The sequence below is a fragment of the Haliotis rubra genome, unplaced genomic scaffold (genome assembly GCF_003918875.1).
Source record: "Haliotis rubra isolate DU_JTF1 unplaced genomic scaffold, ASM391887v1 Scf16, whole genome shotgun sequence".
NCBI classification, from domain to species: Eukaryota; Metazoa; Mollusca; class Gastropoda; order Lepetellida; family Haliotidae; genus Haliotis; species Haliotis rubra.
Window position 1 is genome coordinate 1,771,336 of NW_025765558.1, and position 23,665 is coordinate 1,795,000.

Sequence of the window (23,665 nt, forward strand, 5' to 3'; positions counted from 1 at the left end):
GATAGAAGTAAGTTCATTCAATATGTCAACCACAGACTGATATAATTGCTTTATTTAACAAATTGAACACATTGAACAATGAATTAATGCGTTAGTTTTACGCCGCAAATATTCCAGCTATATGGCAGCGGTCTGTAAACAATCAAGTCTGGACCCGACAATCCAGTGATCAACAACATGAGCGTCAAACAACGCAATTGGGATACGATGACATGTGTCAACCAAGTCAGCGAGCCTGACCACCCGATGCAGTTAGTCGCCTCTTACGACAAGCATGGGTTACTGAAGACCAATTCTAACCCGGATATTCATGGGTCACGCATTGAACAAACTAATAAACGTTAGTAGTTTACATGTGACCTTTGCATGTCGAAGACAAGTGGTATAAGTCTTCGACCAGCACACTTCCTCCAACATTAAACTGGCTGATACTCTCCTCGGCAGCCAAAAATCCCCCAAATTCACTCACTCTAGGATAGGCTAGTGGTTGAAGTGTTTGCTCATTTCAACTAAGACAAGGGTTCCATTCTGTACACGTTAAAACTGTTTCTGGCATCCCATGATATCACTTATGATATTGTTACATTTGGCTTTAAAATCATTAAATGGTATTTTCAACTGTAACAGAGAAGACATACCATCAGAACCGTCCATGCCCTCTGGGAGAGAGCGAGGTTCAATTTTTATGATGCATTCATTTCTTCTGCATTTAATTTTAATCTTCGGCCTCCTCATCTCATATTCGGCAATCAAGGCAGCCACCAAAAGAATTACGACCAGATACTTCATGATTCTGTAATGTATAGCGTCATATCAGTCCAGTATGATTCTTAGAAGTGATGCAGTCCGAATTCCGAGACGAAGTTTCCATAACAGACAGTAGGGTTATGTGTGTTTTTTTGTTATGACATATTGTTATAGGGGGGCGGTGGGGTAGTCTAGTGGTTAAAGCGTTGGCTCGTCACGCCGAAGACCCGGGTTCGAATTCCCACATGGGTACAATGAGTGAAGCTCATTTCTGGTGTCCCCCGCCGTGATATTGCTGGAATATTGCTAAAAGCGGCGTAAAACCAAACTCAGTCAGTCAGTCAGTATTGTTATAGGGCAGTTATACGTTGTGCAACAATGTTTCACCTTTTATACATTGTACGTGTTGAGTTAGTGAGGGAAGTAGTTTGCTATTACGTTTAGTTGCACATTGTTAGACAGAGTGCTGGGATGTTCTAGAACCTTCCTCTGATGCAATGAACATTAAAGAAAGATCTGCATTAGCTTAGAATTTTTTTGCAAAGTGTTTTGTGTCGCTATTGCTTCAGATCTCACAACCAATGCACAATATTCCAGCTATATAGGGACAGTATGTCAATAATCGAGTCTGGACCCGAAAATCTAGTGATCAACAACATGAGCATCGCTCAACGCAACTGGGATATGATGATATGTGTCTACCAATTCAGCGAGCCTGACACCCGATCCCGTTAGGATTAACAAAGGAATACGAACAATGGAATGGCGCGTTAAGTCCCCTAAGAAGTAATATCGCAGTGTCATCTAAGTAGATGGGCTGATGATTTCAATACTAATTACATGTCAGCAATGTATTACTGTCTACTGTCAGCAGTGGCTAAGAAGTTGATATGTGTTGATGCTTTTAGAGTGTAATCAGGAATGCTTTTGACCACTCCAGATGATATAAACTTTATGTTGGCACATGTCTCTATCATCTCATATAAAAAAAACAACCAAAGTCCCAATTCCCAAAACCAAGTCCCATATACGTTATGTAAATATTGTGTTTGATGCATAGAGAAGATAACTCAAGATAACGCTGGTCAGTAAAATACGAACAAACATATATTTAACAGTATTAACAAAACGGCATATGCAAAGTAACGTTTTACTTACCCAGAATGGTTTTCCCCTTCCGATGACATTTTCCAGAGAAGTACAGCTGTATTTATACTTTCAAAGTGTGGTTTGGAAATGGACAATCACACATAGAAAGCTGTGAAATTATCACTGTCAATATGACACGCCAATATCAACTGAAGGTTTTACAAGCTGTTAGCTTTCAGGTATTCACTGATAATGATCAGTATTAAAAACATCTGTTACCACCTATTATGTAAGAGTTAGTAAACGAACACCTACCACCTGACACACACGACATCACACCACCCCACAACATCACACCACCCCACAACATCACACCACCCCACCACAACCAAATCACACCACACCCACATCACACCACACCAACATCTAACCACACACACATCACACCACACCAACATCACACCACGCCCACATCAAACCACACCCACACCACACCACACACACAACATCACACCACAACCAAATCACACCACACCCACATCACACCACACCAACATTACAAAACACCCACATCACACCACACCAACAACATCACACCACACCCACAACATCACATCACACCCACAACATCACACCACACCCACAACATCACATCACACCCACAACATCACACCACACAGGGAACATCACATCACACCCACAACATAACACCACACCCACAACATCACATCGCACCCACAACATCACATCACATTAAACCCACAACGTTACACCGCACCACACCCACATCACACCACACCCACAACATCACACCACACCCGCAACATCACATCACACCCACAACATCACATCACACCCACATCACACCACACCCACATCACACCACACCCACAACATCACATCACACCCACATCACACCATACCCGCAACATCACATCACACCCACAGCACACCACACCCACATCACACCACACCTACAACATCACACCACACCCGCAACATCACATCACAACCACATCATCACACCACACCGACATCACACCACACCGCACAACATCACACCACACCACATCATATCACACCCACAACATCACATCACACCAACATCATACCATACCCACAACATCACACCACCTCCACATCACACCACACCCACAACATCACATCACACCCACAACATAACACATCACCCACAACATCACACCACATCAATCCATCACATCACACCCATAACATCACACCACACAGGGAACATCACATCACACCCACAACATCACACCACACCCACAACATCACCTCTCAGCCACAACATCACATCACATTAAACCCACAACGTTACACCGCACCACACCCGCAACACCACACCACACCCACAATATCACACCACACCCGCAACACCACACCATACACCCACAATATCACATGACACCTATATCACACCACACCCATCATCACACCACACCCACAAATATCACATCACACCCACATCACACTATACCTGCAAATATCACATCACACCTCCATATCATCACACCACACCCATATCATACCACACCTACAACATCACACCACACCTGCAACATCACATCACATCACACCTACATCATCACACCACACCCACATCACACCACACTGCACATCACACCACACTACATCATATCACACCCACAATATCACATCACACCAACAATATCACAACACACCACACCCCACAACATCACACCACTTCCACATCACACCAAAACCCACAAATATCACACCACACCATATCACACCACCACTTCCATATCACACAAATACCTACAATATCATATCACACCCTACAACAGCACACAAATATCACACCACAAATATCATATCACACCACATCAATATCACACCACATTCACAATATCACACCACACTGCACATCACACCAGAACATCACATCATACCACACCGCACAACATCACACCAGAACATCACATCACACCACACCCACAACATCACAGCACACCCACAACGTCACAGCACAACCACAACATCACATCACACCCATAAATATCACAGCACACTCCACAATATCACATCACATCCACAAATATCACAGCACACCCACAACATAACATCACACTACTTCCACATCACACCACACCCGCAATATCACATCACACCTGGAACAACACACACAACACCCACAATATCACACCACATCTACAATATCACACCACACCTGCAATAACATCACATCACACATCACATCACACTACACATACATCACACTACACTCCACAAATATCATATCACACTCTACAATATCACACACAACACCCACATATCACTACACACAAATATCATATCACACCACATCCATTATCACACCACATTCACAAATATCACACCACACCTGCAGTATCATATTAAACCTTACAACGTTACACTGCACCACACCTACATCACACCTACACCCACAATATCACACCACACCTGCAAATATCACATCACACCTACAATATCACATCACAACACCCACATCACACCACACCTTTATCACACTACACACCTACAATATCACATCACACCCATATCACACCATACCTGCAATATCACATCACACCCCACATCACACTACACCTACATATCACACTACACACTTAAGCAAATATCACACCACACCTGCAAATATCATATCACACCCACATCATCACACTACACCAATATCACAATTCACACTGCACAAATATCACACCACACCCACATCATATCACACCTACAACATCATATCACACCAATATCACACTATACCTACAATATCACACCACTATCACATCACACCACACCCACAATATCACATCACACCTACAACATATATAACACAACACCCACAATATCACACCACATCAATCCATCACATCACGCCCACAATATCACACACACACAGGGAACATCACATCACACCCACAATATCACACCACACCCACAATATCACCTTCTCACCCACAATATCACATCACATTAAACCCACAACGTTACACTGCACCACACCTGCAAATAATTTACACCACACACACCCACAACATCACATCACACCACACATCACACCACACCTACATCACACCACACCCACAACATCACATCACACCCATATCACACCATACCTGCAACATCACATCACACCCATATCACACCACACCCACATCACACCACACTCTAGCAATATCACACTATACCTGCAAATATCACATCACACCCACATCATCACACCACACCTACATATCACACCACACTGCACAAATATCACACCACACCACATCATATCACACCCACAATATCACATCACACCAACAACATCACAACACACACTACACCTACAAATATCACACCACTCTCCACATCACACCAAACCCACAAATATCACACCACACCACATCACACCACTCTCCACATCACACAACACCTACAAATATCACATCACACCTACAATATCACACAATACCTACAATATCACACTACAACATCACATCACACCACATCCATATCACACCACATTCACAATATCACACCACACTGCACATCACACCAGAATATCACATCATACCACACCCACAACATCACAGCACACCCACGTCGTCACAGTACACACCCACAATATCACATCACACCCACAATATCACAGCACAATTCCATAAATATCACATCACACCCACAAATATCACAGCACACCCACAACATAACATCACACCACTTCCACATCACACCACACCCGCAACATCACATCACACCCGGAACAACACACAACACCCACAACATCACACCACATTCACAACATCACACCACACCCGCAACATCACATCACACCCACATCACACCACACCCACATCACACCACACCCACAACATCACATCACACCCACAACATCACACAACACCCACATCACACCACAACATCACATCACACCACATCCACATCACACCACATTCACAACATCACACCACACCCGCAGCATCACATTAAACCCACAACGTTACACCGCACCACACCCACATCACACCACACCCACAACATCACACCACACCTGCAACATCACATCACACCCACAAATATCACATCACACCTACATCACACCACACCCACATCATCACACCACACCACACAACATCACATCACACCCACATCACACCATACCTGCGCAACATCACATCACACCTACATCACACCACACCCACATCACACCACAATTCCACAATATCACACCACACACCTGCAACATCACATCACAACCATCTATATCATCACACACACCAAATATCACACCACACTGCACAACATCACACCACACCACATCATATCACACCCACAAACATCACATCACACCAACATCACACCATACCCACAACAACATCACACCACTTCCACATCACACCACACCCACAACATCACATCACACCCACAACATAACACAACACCCACAACATCACACCACATCAATCCATCACATCACACCCACAACATCACACCACACAGGGAACATCACATCACACCCACAACATCACACCACACCCACAACATCACCTCTCACCCACAACATCACATCACATTAAACCCACAACGTTACACCGCACCACACCCGCAACACCACACCACACCCACAACATCACATCACACCCACATCACACCACACCCACATCACACCACACCCACAACATCACATCACACCCACATCACACCATACCCGCAACATCACATCACACCCACATCACACCACACCCACATCACACCACACCTACAACATCACACCATACCCGCAACATCACATCACACCCACATCATCACACCACACCCACATCACACCACACCGCACAACATCACACCACACCACATCATATCACACCCACAACATCACATCACACCAACAACATCACAACACACCACACCCACAACATCACACCACCTCCACATCACACCAAACCCACAACATCACACCACACCACATCACACCACCTCCACATCACACAACACCCACAACATCACATCACACCCACAACATCACACAATACCCACAACATCACACCACAACATCACATCACACCACATCCACATCACACCACATTCACAACATCACACCACACCGCACATCACACCAGAACATCACATCATACCACACCCACAACATCACAGCACACCCACGTCGTCACAGCACACCCACAACATCACATCACACCCACAACATCACAGCACACCCACAACATCACATCACACCCACAACATCACAGCACACCCACAACATAACATCACACCACTTCCACATCACACCACACCCGCAACATCACATCACACCGACAACATCACACAACACCCACAACATCACACCACAACATCACATCACACCACATCCACATCACACCACATTCACAACATCACACCACACCGCACAACATCACACCAGAATATCACATCATACCACACCCACAACATCACATCACACCCACATCACAGCACAACCACAACATCACATCACACCACACCCACATCACACCACACACACAACATCACACCACACCACACACACAACATCACACCACACTTACATCACACCACACCCACATCATCACACCACACCCGTAACATCACATCACACCGCACAACATCACACCACACCCGCAACATCACATCACACCTACAACATCTCATCACACCCACATCACACCACACCACAACATCACACCAAACAGGCAACAGAACACCATTCCACATCACACCATACCCACAACATCACATCACACCACACCCACATCACATCACACCACACCAACATCACATCCACAACATCACACCACACCCACAACATCACACCACACCCACAACATCACGCCACACCCACATCACATCACACCACACCCACAACATCACATCACACCACACCCACATCACATCACACCACACCACACCCACAACACACCCACAACATCACACCACACCCACAACATCACACCACACCCACAACATCACACCACACCCACAACATCACACCACCTCCACAGTACAGCACACCCACAACATCACAGCACACCCACAACATCACATCACACCCACAATATCACACCACCTCCACCACACTCACCAGAACAGAGAGAAGAGGCCTATGTAGAGGGAAGAATTATTGAGTTGAATGTAAATGGTGTCATAAGGCCAAGAAAGAAGTACAGGCAACTTGATGAGAGACTTGAGATGTTCAAGGCAGAATTTGTAATGTTTAATGTCGTATGTTGATGCAGCGTCTCATGTGATAGATTTTTTATGTATTATGCTATTATCTAGAATGTATTTGTATGTACATATGTGTTGTGCTGACGCTAAAACGAGTGCTAATTGACAAAAATATGTAGATATATGAGTTTTCAAATATGAATGTATTGTTTTGATTTTGAAATAATATATTGTGCATATATCTCACTTTTTGTCTTTATTAACCTTATATTCTTTTGCGAGGGTTGCAATTCTGACTTAACGGCGACCCGAAGTCTGATACGAACTTTTCCTTAATTGGCTATAGAAATGACCCGATGGTCTTCAATGTTTATTGAATGTTATATCTGATTATGCAAAAACATGGCACCTTAGGTTTAATGCTGGTAAAAGTGCCTTCCTTCTGTTTGGTGATTATCATAAACACGAATGCCCAGAGCTATTTTTGGGTGATCATGTTATTAACCGCAAAACCGATGTCGTATATGCGGGCCTGTACATAAACACCGCTAAATCTACCCTTAATCGTACTGTTTTAATATGTGAAAAGCTTAGAAAGCTAGTCAATGTTAACCACAGTCATGGATTGTATGTTGGTGGTTTTCACCCTATGCATGCTGTACGCATATGGGAACGTATTGTACTACCCTGTGGTCTATTTGCCTGTAATATGTGGTGTAACATATCAACTAACGAATACGATTTTCTCCCATAGCCGCACCACCGGTGGCACCCATCCCATGTCACCTGCTACTGCGCTGTTTGGCGTGGACTTCCTCACTCCATAAAATACTTTATAGACCTGTTATGAACTGCGTTGATGGCTGGAATGTGGTGCTGCACTATAGTCTATCGTCGCCCATGCCATGGAGTCATATAGCTTAGTAAATGTACTCTACTGCATTCCTCCTAAAATCTTGCTCTTCGATATGAGGAGTCCCAGAGCTCGACTAGCCGCACCTGCCACAGCATTCCCCATCCGAGTGTAGTCTAGGTGCTCAGTAAGCAGTAGCCCAAGGTAACAGTAGCTCTCAACTACATCCAAGTTTATGTCACCACACTGGAATAAACAGGCCGTTCTGCTTACTGAATGGCTCCGGAAATGCACAATCTTCGACTTGTTTGGGTTGACAGACATCTTATTCACAGTACACCACTGACTAAGTCCATAAAGAAGCACATTTAGATCCTGTTCACTCTCAGCAAGGAAAATTTGTCATCAGCGTAGACAAGAACACAAATACAATTATCGTCAACAATATCTAAGGCGTTCCAAGAAGCTAAGAGACCATTAATGTAAAGATTAAATAAAAGTGGCGAAAGTACACTTCCTTGACGTAGTCCACTCTTAATGCTGAACCAGGGTGTACAAGACCAGTGTATCCGGACAGATGCCTTCATATTCCGATAAAGAGACACAATAGCGTTAAACATGTTTCCTTCCTGTCTTTTCCAGTTTGTTTCATAATATACTGTCAGTGGCCAAAAGTGAGTTCGCAAAAATAGTTGCGCAGTGTCGGGTCACAACGTTTGACTATTTATAATGGCTTCGCGTCTTGGCAAATCGGCAACCATTGCTACGAAATTTCGCATGTGTTTTCTTAATGGTGTGTAAATGATAGCGAGTATATTTTTGCAGTTATTTCCCTTTGCTTACCTTCGGAATATCGTCTGCTTGAAGATGCCCTCTCACGGCTGTCAACTTACCCCTGATCAGAGAGATGTTATCATAACTTTATCACAGCAAGGTAAATCTAGTTACAAAATCGCAGATTTACTTGAAATTAATCCAAGAACTGTACAAAAATGTATCAAGCGTTATAATCAAGTCGGATCGAACGAAAACAGACCAAGAAGCGGTAGGCCGAGAAAATCGTCATGAGACTTTAGTTTGCAAATATTGCCAATTTTCTAATTGTTTCTAGTTTATTGCAGTGGAAAAGCCGGTTACAGCACACTGGATATGTCATGTGGTAGAGGTGGAGACTACTAGATTCAGCGACAGGTATTGATTTGATCGCTACATTGATGCGCCACTGAAAGTGCACATACATACATGGAGTTCCGGTTCATGTGTTACCATCCATTAACACCTGTGCCACGTGTGGCCTTACGTAGTTAATGCTACATGTGGAGCAGTCAGGACATGATTAATTTTTTTGCGAACACCTGTTGTCACCATAGATTTTCGGTGATATTTGCACCTACCTGTCGCAGCTATTGTGTCACTTACGCCCATACAGCAAACATTAATTTTTCTTTGATGTTTACATTGACGTTGACGCCATACTGCCCAAGCTGTGTTTGCTTTCACATACACGGAAAATATACACATGAAAAACGGCTTTAACCTTTATACTCTGGTGGATGTGAAAAGGTGTTAATATACATACACGTTGTGTATGTTTGTTGTTTAAAACTGCACTCACCAATACAGAAAATATAATAATGAAAAACGACTTTAACCTTTATACTCTGGTGGATGTGAAAAGGTGTTAATATACATACACATTGTGTTTGTTTGTTGTTTAACGCCGCACTCAGCACTATTCTAGCTATATTGCAGCGGTCTGTAAATAATCGAGTCTTGACCAGACAATATAAACATTGGCATCATATTAAGCAATTGGGATATGATGACATGATACCAAGCCAGCGATCCTGACCACCCGATTCCTCCTACGACAAACATAGTTTGCTGAAGATCAGTTCTTACCTGGATCTTGACAGGTTGGAACTTTATAGACGAGTGCCGTGTAAAAAAGCAGCTGAGTTATATTGTGCACATCCATCAAGTGAGTGAGTGAGTGAGTTTATTTTTACGCCGCTTTTAGCAATATTCCAGCAACATCACGGCGGGGGAACACCAAAAATGGGCTTCACACATTGTACCCATGTGGGGGAATGGAACCCGGGTCTTCTGCGTGACGAGCGAACGTTTTAACCATTAAGCTACCCCACCGCACATCCATCAAGAAGATTTGGTACAATTTCTATTCATAAATGGATGAGAGAAAGATACATTGGCGACCGTCTGAGTAAGTAATTTTTTAAAGTTTCCTTGGTCGACAATATGTAATTGACATCCATTATATGATGAGTGATTATTGAATAAGGCTTTACACTGCTTTTCGCAACAGCCCAGAAGCAATCCGGGGAGCACCAGCAATGGGAGCAATTGCTAAAAATGGCGTAAACCTCAACTCACTCACTCAATGGAAAAGTGAGTTCCAGTGGGATTTATTATAACATATTGGTATTGGGTTGTGTCAGATATGCAAACATATGTCGCATTATTGCATCCAATCTGCTTCACATGGGTACAATGTGTGAAGCCCATTTCTGGTATCCCCCGCCGTGATATCACTGGAATATTGCTAAAAATGGCGTAAACCTCAACTCGCTCACTCAATGGAAAAGTGAGTTCCAGTGGGATTTATTATAATATATTGGGATTGGGTTGTGTCAGATATGCAAACATATGTCGCATTATTGCAACCAAGCTGCTTCACATGGGTACAATGTGTGAAGCCCATTTCTGGTATCCCCCGCCGTGATATCACTGGAATATTGCTAAAAACGGCGTGAACCTCAACTCACTCACTCAATGGAAAAGTGAGTTCCAGTGGGATTTATTATAACATACTGGGATTGGGTTGTGTCAGATATGCAAAGATATGTCGCATTATTGCATCCAATCTGCTTCACATGGGTACAATGTGTGAAGCCCATTTCTGGTATCCCCCGCCGTGATATCACTGGAATATTGCTAAAAACGGCGTGAACCTCAACTCACTCACTCAATGGAAAAGTGAGTTCCAGTGAGATTTATTATCACATATTGGGATTTCAGTTTGTGTCAGATATGCAAACATATGTCGCATTATTGCATGCAAGCTGCATTGCACATGGGTACAATGTGTGAAGCCCATTTCTGGTATCCCCCGCCGTGATATCACTGGAATATTGCTAAAAATGGCGTAAACCTCAACTCACTCACTCAATGGAAAAGTGAGTTCCAGTGAGATTTATTATCACATATAGGGATTGGGTTGTGTCAGATATGAAAACATATGTCGCATTATTGCATGCAAGCTGCATTGCACATGGGTACAATGTGTGAAGCCCATTTCTGGTATCCCCTGCCGTGATATCACTGGAATATTGCTAAAAACGGCGTGAACCTCAACTCACTCACTCAATAGAAAAGTGAGTTCCAGTGGGATTTATTATAACCAGGGAGACTATATAAGGGGGAGTGGTCACTCCTCTGAAAACCCCTAAGCTATGCCTCGGCACGCCACGTGACCAGTGTAGCCAATACTGTGGCAGCGTAGTTTTTAAGATTGAGCCCGGTTTATTTTCAACAGCTGATTACATTCGCTGAGTGTTGTGACAACTGAAAACCTACATGTAGAAGATAAGTTACCTATTCTGTCACTTAATTTTAAGTCAAATAATTGTTATTAGTGTCAGTATTAGTACAGTAGATTTACATGTTGTAGCTCACTGGCTTCAATTCTCAGTACACAGCGAAGAAAGACTAAATTATATCACTAAAAACTTCTTTCACATATTCGTTTAATTTTTAGAAGGGAAATATACCTTTAGTTGAAAAGTGTTTGCAAGTAATAGTGATAGTTTTATAACTAAAAAAAATTTGTTAGGGTGTATTTGAGGTGTGTGAAAAATATGACATATCGCCGATCTGTTCCGATACGCCATTGCTGCTTGTGCATGACGAGGCACACGTTAATTAGTACAAATGGTAAAACAGGCCAGCGAGTGACCTATCCCTGTTGTAGAGTATCCCTGTTATAACATATTGGGATTGGGTTGTGTCAGATATGCAAACATATGTCGCATTATTGCATGCAAGCTGCATTGCACATGGGTACAATGTGTGAAGCTCATTTCTGGTATCCCCCGCCGTGATATCACTGGAATATTGCTAAAAATGGCGTAAACCTCAACTCACTCACTCAATAGAAAAGTGAGTTCCAGTGGGATTTATTATAACATATTGGGATTGGGTTGTGTCAGATATGCAAACATATGTCGCATTATTGCATCCAATCTGCTTCACATGGGTACAATGTGTGAAGCCCATTTCTGGTATCCCCCGCCGTGATATCACTGGAATATTGCTAAAAACGGCGTGAACCTCAACTCACTCACTCAATGGAAAAGTGAGTTCCAGTGGGATTTATTATAATATATTGGGATTTGGTTGTGTCAGATATGCAAACATATGTCGCATTATTGCATGCAAGCTGCATTGCACATGGGTACAATGTGTGAAGCCCATTTCTGGTATCCCCCGCCGTGATATCACTGGAATATTGCTAAAAATGGCGTAAACCTCAACTCACTCACTCAATAGAAAAGTGAGTTCCGGTGTGATTTATTATCACATATAGGGATTGGGTTGTGTCAGATATGAAAACATATGTCGCATTATTGCATGCAAGCTGCATTGCACATGGGTACAATGTGTGAAGCCCATTTCTGGTATCCCCCGCCGTGATATCACTGGAATATTGCTAAAAACGGCGTGAACCTCAACTCACTCACTCAATGGAAAAGTGAGTTCCAGTGAGATTTATTATCACATATTGGGATTGGGTTGTGTCAGATATGAAAACATATGTCGCATTATTGCATGCAAGCTGCATTGCACATGGGTACAATGTGTGAAGCTCATTTCTGGTATCCCCCGCCGTGATATCACTGGAATATTGCTAAAAATGGCGTAAACCTCCAGTACTCACTCAATAGAAAAGTGAGTTCCAGTGGGATTTATTATAACATATTGGGATTGGGTTGTGTCAGATATGCAAACATATGTCGCATTATTGCATCCAATCTGCTTCACATGGGTACAATGTGTGAAGCCCATTTCTGGTATCCCCCGCCGTGATATCACTGGAATATTGCTAAAAACGGCGTGAACCTCAACTCACTCACTCAATGGAAAAGTGAGTTCCAGTGAGATTTATTATCACATATTGGGATTTGGTTGTGTCAGATATGCAAACATATGTCGCATTATTGCATGCAAGCTGCATTGCACATGGGTACAATGTGTGAAGCCCATATATATTCCAGCAATATCATAGTCGGGGACACCAGAAATAGGCTTAACACATTGTACCCATGTGGGGAATGAAACCCGGGTCTTCGGCGTGACGAGCGAACGCTTTAACCACTAGGCTACCTTAACTAATCCATATGGTAGCACTAGATCGATGATCATGACGTTGATCACTGGATTGTCTGGTCCAGGCTCGTTTATTTACAAACCGCCGCCATATAACTGGAAGCATTGTTCTGTGTGGCGTTAAAAAGCAAACAATACATATGGTCGCTAATGAGTTTTACTTGTGGAACGTTTGGAAATTTCAATACTTGAGTATTCACCTCTTGAAGTAGGTACACCCTGATAGGTACGTCAGTTCAATGGCTGGTTCGTTGTACTGTCAGCACGAACTCAATAGACAAATAAAATATTGTTTATTTAGGTAATGGGGCCACGAATGACCCAGTTGTCCACGTCGCCGCATTTCGCCATGCAGAGTTGTGTCTCCTAGGCACGCCAGTAAACTGGGGCGGTAGGGTAGCCTAGTGGTTAAAGCGTTCGCTCGTCACGCCGAAGACCCAGGTTAGATTCCCCACATGGGTATAATGTGTGAAGCCCATTTCTGGTGTCCCCCGTCGTGATATTGCTGGAATTTTACAAAAAGCGGCGTCAAACCATACTCACTCATCCCCAGTAACCTAATATTGGGTTCGAATCCCGAATCGTCGTGAATATGCACCCAACCTTAGTGCTCAATCTTGTCGATGTCATGGCAATAATATAAACAAAGTTGGGGGTCACGACTGAAATCTGAATTAGCATAACAAAAATACTCATAACAACATAACTAATAAGTAACTGCATAATGTTTTAGGTCGCAACCAGCATTATTCCTACCAGTATAGTCTCTCAGAGCCTGGAATAGATGAAGAAAATATTCCAACTCAGGTCCAGAATAACTGGGCAAGCCATGTTTCTATATATATATAACTATATTTCTGGGACTGAATGTCAGTCTGCAACTAGACTCCTGCTGCCTTTAAACAACGGGCTAGATAAACCAGTGACTGATATTATGAGCATATCCTACATCGTCGGCCAACCACAGAACGCCCACGACACTCTTTACTCCAGATCAAAAGTGAACCACCTTTATCTTTGAGTGAGTGTGGGCGGTGGGGTAGCCTAGTGGTTAAAGCCTCGGCTCGTCACGCCGAAGACCCGGGTTCGAATCCCCACATGGGTACAATGTGTGAAGCCCATTTCTGGAGTCCCCCACCGTGATGTTGCTGAAATATTGCTAAAAGCGGCGTAAAACCAAACTCAGTGAGTGAGAGAGTGAGTGGGTGAAGTTTGAGTGAAGTTGTACACCGTTTTTAGCCGTATTTCAGCAATATCACGACGGGGGACGCCAGAAATGGGGTCTCACACTGTACCCATGTGGGGTACAATGGGTGACGCCCACTGAACCACTGGGTCACCCTGCCGCTGCCAACCTTATGATGGTGTTAGTGTTTAAAACATGCTTCAGCGGGTGAACCTTAACGCATTTCAAGGATACATTTTATCATTCAATTTATCATTTGTAAGAGCTATCGTAATAGTGACAGTAGTAGTTCTTGTAGTAACAGTAGCAATTGTAATAGTCTAACCCGTGAAGATCCGGGTTAGAATTGATCTTCAGTAACCCATGCTTGTCGTAAGAGGCGACTAACGGGATCGGGTGGTTAGGATCGCTGATGTGGTTGACACATGTCATCGGTTCCCAGTTGCGTTCATACAGCTGGAATATTGCTGAGTGAGGCGTTAAAACAAACGAACCAAAAGCAGTTTTCGATGCACTTGTTTCAGATGGTTAACGGATTTTCTAGAATGATTTTACAGCGCTTCCAACTCCTTTTATTCGACACAAATTTCACCATTTGCAGTTTCTGATGCGGCTTCATACAGAACTTCAGGTATCCTAGGTGCCGTTGTGGGACCCCATGCGACAACTGTCTATTCCAGAAGAAAAGGCAACAGTTGATTCATAGACATTCTATATTTATTTTCATCAATGTGGTGTGACATATTTGTAAAAATAGTTTCTATGATATAAAAAGGCGAAAAGATATGCAACTCGGAAATAATTACACGTCACGTAGCTTGGAACATGTTTATGGTGATATATATATTACATCTGACAATATGACTTAAACTGGGCTGATACAGACAGTATGTTAGTTCTAGTTTACAAATTAGCTATGGCAACATATGAAAACGTGTTTTAAGTCCATTCGATAGGGACTCTCACTAAGCATAAACACACTGAGGAAATTTTGTTAAATCTATGGATTTTAGCCAAAATAACGCCACTCTATCTCCTCTCGCTCTTCTTTAGCTCTGCGCCAGAGTGTGAAATGACGCATGTCATTTGGTCGTGACGTCCTATCTATCCAGCGTGACGCTAAGTCTCCCACACAGGTGCAGGAATTTGTCTTAAGAGAAACCTACATCAGATTTCTCGAAACAAACTTTAGTTTTTACCCAAATTTCAAACTGACTTTGACAATTTGAAACAGCTGAATTTCTAACTAAAATTTAAAAGCCAAAACAACTCAAGTGACCTATCTATTAAACTTAATTTGTCTATGATTGCGTTAAGTATCGATTTCAGTTTATTCTCGGAAATGCATTTTCCCGCGTTTTCTCAAATTTGAGTTTAAAACGTTAACTTAAGTCAAAACTCAGAACTATGTTTGTTTCAAGAAATCGGTCTGCTCAAGCCCCTACCGCCGACTGAATATGGAAACTTTATATTCAATAATATAGTTCGATTAAGACGTCTATATCATTACAATATATTCATATATTTCGATTTCTTACATGGCAAGATGAACAAGTTTCACATAAATCACTCTGCTTTCAGTCACCTTTGAGTTCTCCGATATCCACGAGAAACCCATGTATTTCTCATACAGCTTCGAATAAATAAACTTATACCTATAAACAACAACGCTTGGAGAGGGATTCTTTGGCCAAAATGCTTAATAAAATCATACACGTACTGATTGGGTTTTCAACATAACAAAATGATTGGATGATTGTCGTGCAGACGAAAAGAGAGCAGAAGCGACACATGGTCGAGACACGACAAACAAGGATATATTAAAACGACAGGTATTCATATGTTAACAGTGAGTGAGTGAGTGAGTTGAGTTTTACGCCGCACTCAGCAATATTCCAGCTATATGGCGGCGGTCTGTAAATAATCGAGTCTGGACCAGACAATCCAGTGATCAACAGCATGAGCATCGATCTGCGTAATTGGGAACCGATGACATGTGTCAACCAAGTCAGCGAGCCTGACCACCCGATCCCGTTAGTCGCCTTTTACCATATGTTAACAATACAAGTGAATGTAATAGCAGGTAATTGATTCAATAGGAAGCCTAAATATACAGTTAGAATACATGTGTTGGAAAATTCTTAGACTCCTGATGACTTGTTGAAGACTTTTATCGATCTGAAAATATGAAATATACAAATTTAAACATACTGAGCATATGAAACAATGACATTTTTCATATTTTTTGTTTTAATGAAGAGTAAATACTCAATGCCTTATGCATGTACTTAATTTCACTCATGTCATATACACAGGGTCTCTGATGATGAATGGTGCGCAGTGGTTATAGCGTTCACGCCGAAGACCCGGGTTCTATTCCCCACATGGGTACAATGTGTGAAGCCCATTCCTGGTGTCCCGCGCCATAATGACGGAAGAAAGGACAGCGCAAACGCGAACAGCACGTACATTGTACGCGTCGTTCGTGACTGATGCTGCTCATCATTCTGATGTGAAACAGTTGTATGATTTCGAAACAAACGGACTATTTCATAAATGGAACAGAGAGGTTTAACCGTCAAAGATACTGTACTGGTATACAACACTCACTCACATTTGACATAAACTGCAAAATAAGTTATACTCTTGAAATTCGGAATTCACCCCCTTCCCCGCCAAAAAACGAGAAAAAACACGAAAAAAAATATAATAAGATAAAATAAAACAAAAAACCCAAAACAAAACAAAGAACCCCCAACCAAAAAAAACAACAAAACACACACGCACGCACGCACACATTTAAAGGCTGATTGTCTGGTATCTGTATATCTCATATGGCAAAACGTATTCTAAATAGTACATTATATACTGTATATACTCACTTAGCTGTTATGTGACTCTTCTTGTTCGTAATACATGAAATGCTGTAAGGAAAGACATGCGGTCATTATCGATCCTTGATCATACCACTGTGACCAATACCATGAATCCATTTGCTAGCATGTCATGTTTTCAGAATATTTTTCATACATGTTCTCCAGCAAATTACACGTTCTCTCATGAACATCAGACTCAAAATGAATCTGAATATCTACGGTATTTGTTATGGTATGTATGGGCATTCGTGACCCACTCGTGTTATTCCGGGACAAACCAAGTTTACGGAAAGGGGCGAGTGGTGACGAATGATGTATGGGAGGTATGACACCCGAGAACACCGAGAATGGTCACTATTAGATGTCAATGAGAATGTTTTGGAGGTGTCTTATGCGACTTGTTTTAGTTTGTTGTTCAACGCCGCATTCAACAATATGGCGGCGGTATAAATATTTTAGTTGGACCAAACAATCCAGTGATCAACAACACTGGCATCGATCTACGCAACTGGGATACGGTGACATGTGTCAATCAGGTCAGCGCGGGTAACCGCCCGATCCCGTTAGTCGCCTCTTACAACAAGAATGAGTTGCTGAATATCAATTCTAACTCGGTCTGATGTTCGACAGCTAATGGAGGTGGTGGGATACCCTAGTGGTTCAAGCGTTCGCTCGTCACACCGGGTTCGCTTCCCACATATATATGAAGACCGTTTCTAGTGTGGTATTACTGGGATATCGCTTAAAGCGGCGTAAAACCATAATCGCTGACCCGGAAGCTAATGAAAACGTGTTCCAATACTTACGATGAGGAAGACAGCGCCCATCAGCGTGGCCTTGACCTTCACATCGAGGTCTTGGGGAACTGAAATATTCAATATTATTCCATACTTTGGGTAATGTACAGCCTTTAACATTTTCAGGTTTGTTTGTGATTGCTTTCGTTTAGTGTAACGCTACGTAACAGTAATATTCCAGCTGTACAGCGCTGTGTATAGAATCGAAAAACCCACAATATCCGGTGACTGACATCATGAGCATCAAACTATAGAGTACGATGTTATGACCACCCGATCCCTTAGTCGCCTTTCACAACAAGCATGTGTTACGAAGCACATGTGATTCATGTGATCTCACCTTTGGCTAGTGAATTTGTTCGAAATTGTCTCTGTTCACCCAGCAGAAAATGGGTACCCGGCGGGATAAGTCATGTGACTATAATCTTCTAGAAGATTGAGTTATATATACTGAAAACATGGGCAGGAAGTGATGTTCCGATTTTTTTTACCAATGTGTGTACTTCGGAGGGGTTAATCTAACAAATATGTTCGGATTGTCCAAGTGTCATACTCATTTTAAAAGGCGACTCTGGCCCTTGACCCGTGAAGATCCGAGTTAGAATTGGTTTTCTAACTGGATCGGGTGGTCAGGCTCGCTGTCGTGGTTGACATGTCATCGTATCCCATTTGTGTAGATCGATGCTCATGCTGTTGATCACTGGATAGTCCAGACTCGATTATTTACAGACCGCCGCCATAGAGCTGGAATATGGCTGAGTGCGGCGTAAAACCAAACTCACTCGCTCTAACTTCACTTAAAGCCCAAAAGCTGATATATATATTTCGAGAGGATTCTTACTCACATGTGACCGAAAATTTCTCCGAATCGGTGAAGAGTTCCCTTGCTACACCTCCCCATTGCTTGCTGATCTTGGACACAATGTTGCCATCCTGCATGGATCGAACCTGGAAATATAACAAGTTATATAAGTATACTCAGCAATTTTACAACGCATTAGTGTTATTTTATGGAGGCCCAGAGGAGTAATCGCCTCAACGACGTCATTATTTTGGGCGCAATAAAACCACGTGACGTGACGCTTCCCGAGGTGAGTGGAAACATATCAGTTGATGACATGGTGTTGGTCCACTTCAGAATGCTTATGGGCGTTAACGCGTTAAGTCGATATCGCTCAATTATTAATAGGTTGTGGGTATCGGCAGTTTTACCATGATCAATCATAAGAACGCCATCTTGTTACAGAGGCAATCTTCATGGAGTGAGTGAGTATGGTTTTACGCCGCTTTTAGCAATATTCCAGCAATATCACGACGGGGACACCAGAAATGGACTTCACACATAGTACTAAGTTTGCGAATCGAACCTCGGTCTTCGGTGTGACGAGCGAACGCGTTGACCACCCCACCGCCCCTCTAAACCATGGGCATTCACTGTCACAGGGAAACTCGATATCGGTTGCGTGCATATATACTCATTATCTGGCAGCCACTCGGATACTAGACATCAGCGGTATTACTACCATGTCACAGACATACAGGAAACTGCTACCATTGCTATCATTTGTCACAAACATACCGTAAACAGGCATACTGGAAACTCGACATCGGCAGTATTATCATTATCAGACACTGACATAATGGAAACTCGACATCAGCTGAATTACTCGCATTATCATTATCAGACACTGACATAATGGAAACTCGACATCAGCTGAATTACTCACATTATCATTATCAGACACTGACATAATGGAAACTCGACATCGGCGGTATTATTATCATTATCAGACACTGACATACTGGAATCTCGACATCAGCTGAATTACTCGCATTATCATTATCAGACACTGACATAATGGAAACTCGACATCAGCTGAATTACTCACATTATCATTATCAGACACTGACATAATGGAAACTCGACATCGGCGGTATCATTATCATTATCAGACACTGACATACTGGAATCTCGACATCGACGGTAATACTATCGTTATCATTATCAGACACTGACATACCGGAAACTCGACATCTGATGAATTACTATCTTTATCAAGCACTGACGTACCTGAATATCGACACCGGCAGTATCACTATTAACACCTTTGTTCGTCACAGACTTACATGAGATACATGAGACATACATACAATTAATCGCTTTCGTTTCATTTGTACATACCGGAAACTCGACATCAGCTCTGCAGCACAGTCCCTGGCAACCACAACATGGCCCCCAAATCTCCATCATCTGGTTTCGACTGCTGTCAAGGATACCATAGTGGCCCTTCCACTTGGACGGCCTGGGGAAACATCATAAATTGATTACTTTGTGCTTGTTTATCGCTGCACTCAGTACATTTTGTAGCTACATGACGTCAGTCTTTAAATAATCGAATTTAGACCAGCGAATCACCTGATTGACTGATTTGCATCGATATACGCAAAAAAAGAAGGAATCTGTGGCTTAATAAATTTGTGCATAAAAAATAATTAGTTAATTATGTAAATGGAACTACATGTGCAGCCACACTACCCTAATTATTTTTGACAACAGAAAGGCAACTTCACTGATTTTCAAAGACTAAATCTCTGTGAGGTTCTTGAGGGTCTATAGAAGTTGGTATTCAAGTATATAATGGATGTCAACTTCTACTTTGTTGTATACACAACGTTTCTGGGCTTTCCTTGGCCCCTTTTGTCTGTGATTTCCATGAGCTGTTGCGCAGTGAAATAAATTGTTTATTTCTTACTCTGAATAATTTCAAATCAAGTTAATCTGAAAGCAGTTCTTTGAATGCTGACACAGTTCATTTTTAAAGAAATAGTATTCGTTATTTTTTCAAAAAAAAATCAAGGATATGCATAGAATTTTTAATCATCCGACTTATTCAGTCGCTTCGTATTACAAGCATTTATTGCTTTGGACCTTCTCTAACTGGAACTGCCCGACGTGCCGAGAAGTCGACGTACAGCTGTCTGACATAAGCACGATATGGACATGACTGACTTAAAGGCACTATTTCACACCATTCTTCTCTAAAGATAAATAATGCATTTCTCTCAAAATACCAACTATCAGCCCCCAGGGAAGCTACAATATAATTTATTAAAAAAACAACACGTTTTTAGATTACAATCATATTAAATTCAAAAGTTCAAATGAATTAATGCAACGTTGAATTAATCGACTCTCGCGCCCTCTATTGACCGAACATTATTTCAAGCTAACCCCTTAGAGTTATGTCCCTTGGAGCGCTCGTTACGGCTTTACGAATATTCTACAACTCATTTGGACACTGAACTCAGTACTAGACAAAAAACATACGCGCAACTTGTGACTGAAACCAGTTCGGCACACACCGACAACACCGCGTGCGATAGTTTTCGATGTACGGAGGTTTACATTCCATATATGGCAAGTGTTCTCTGTCTGGACGCTGTTCGCCTCGCAGTTTCAATTATCGATTTCAGGCAAGTCGTGAGAGATATTAAGCCGTTCATTGCATCAATAGAAAGCTCAAGTGAGTGCATATGCCCCAATAATTATGTATAGGTCAAACTATTGTCGAAAGTGTGTGAAAATGTGCTTTTAAGCAGCATATAGACTCACAATTGCATCACGAAACCGATTTATGGATAACGGAACCTAAATAAGGCCATACTGCTGCATGAGGTAACCTTGATATTGATATATTAATACATGACGTAACAACGATATGGACTTACAACTGCCTGACGTATCCCAGCGGTTCCCCTTCTGGTGTTTCCACAATCACTTCATGAGCTGCGCAGTCGGCATCTGCGCACCAGCAACATCCGCCACAGCACTTGAAATCACGGCGTATGCGCAATACTTCCTGCAACGAAACATAAACAATGAAACATAAACAAAGAAACTTAAACAATGAAACTTAAATATGGACAGAAAAGACAACTAAGTAGTGTATTCAAGGTTCCTATCTGCATGGAGTATCAGTTGTGAACCCATTATCTTTTCATACTTTTGAATGGTAGGGTAGCCTAGTGGTTAACGCGTTCGCTCGTCACGCCAAAGACCCGAGTTTGATTCTCTGCATGTGTGAAGACCATTCCTGGTATCCCCTGCCGGGATATTGCTGGAATGTTGCCAAAGGCGGGGTAAAACTAAACCTACTCACTTTTCTTACTTTAAACTGAAGTGAAACTTCTTGAAACGCATACCTTGCCAGAGTTGTCAACCACGTGAATCTTGAACCCACGATCGGAGCCACAGCACAGACGCATTAAAGAATCGGTTTCTGAAACATGAATACGCCATCAGGATAATTCATCACCATTTACGGAAACAATGCGTCATTATGGGCTTAATCAATTTATCCGATCTGAATCGGGTATGTCTACCCAGCATGACACAATACCTTTATGAATTGTGAGACTGTGGTTAGCCAAGCTGAAACAGCTAACATGAATGTCAGGCTTCTCAATTTCTAATAATCCTTTGCATGTTTGTTATTATCGGGGGCTTATTTCCTTCGGCCTTGCA

The 23,665-nt window shown here is 42.3% G+C and overlaps 1 protein-coding gene across 2 annotated transcripts in view; it reads right to left on the reverse strand.

Moving 5' to 3' along the window:
* Positions 1-17,521: 17,521 nt before the first annotated feature.
* The window catches only part of LOC124271388 (phospholipid scramblase 2-like), a 16,274-nt gene continuing 10,130 nt past the window's right edge, over positions 17,522-23,665 (reverse strand). For both annotated transcript variants that reach the window (XM_046706528.1, XM_046706529.1), the window contains 7 exons: positions 23,344-23,420; positions 22,870-23,000; positions 21,323-21,443; positions 19,986-20,088; positions 19,150-19,208; positions 18,350-18,391; positions 17,522-17,645 (listed from right to left, as the gene is read on the reverse strand). In XM_046706528.1, the coding sequence (XP_046562484.1) occupies positions 18,350-18,391; positions 19,150-19,208; positions 19,986-20,088; positions 21,323-21,443; positions 22,870-23,000; positions 23,344-23,420 (533 nt within the window). In that variant the 3' untranslated portion in view covers positions 17,522-17,645. The remainder of the gene's footprint in view (positions 17,646-18,349; positions 18,392-19,149; positions 19,209-19,985; positions 20,089-21,322; positions 21,444-22,869; positions 23,001-23,343; positions 23,421-23,665) is intronic.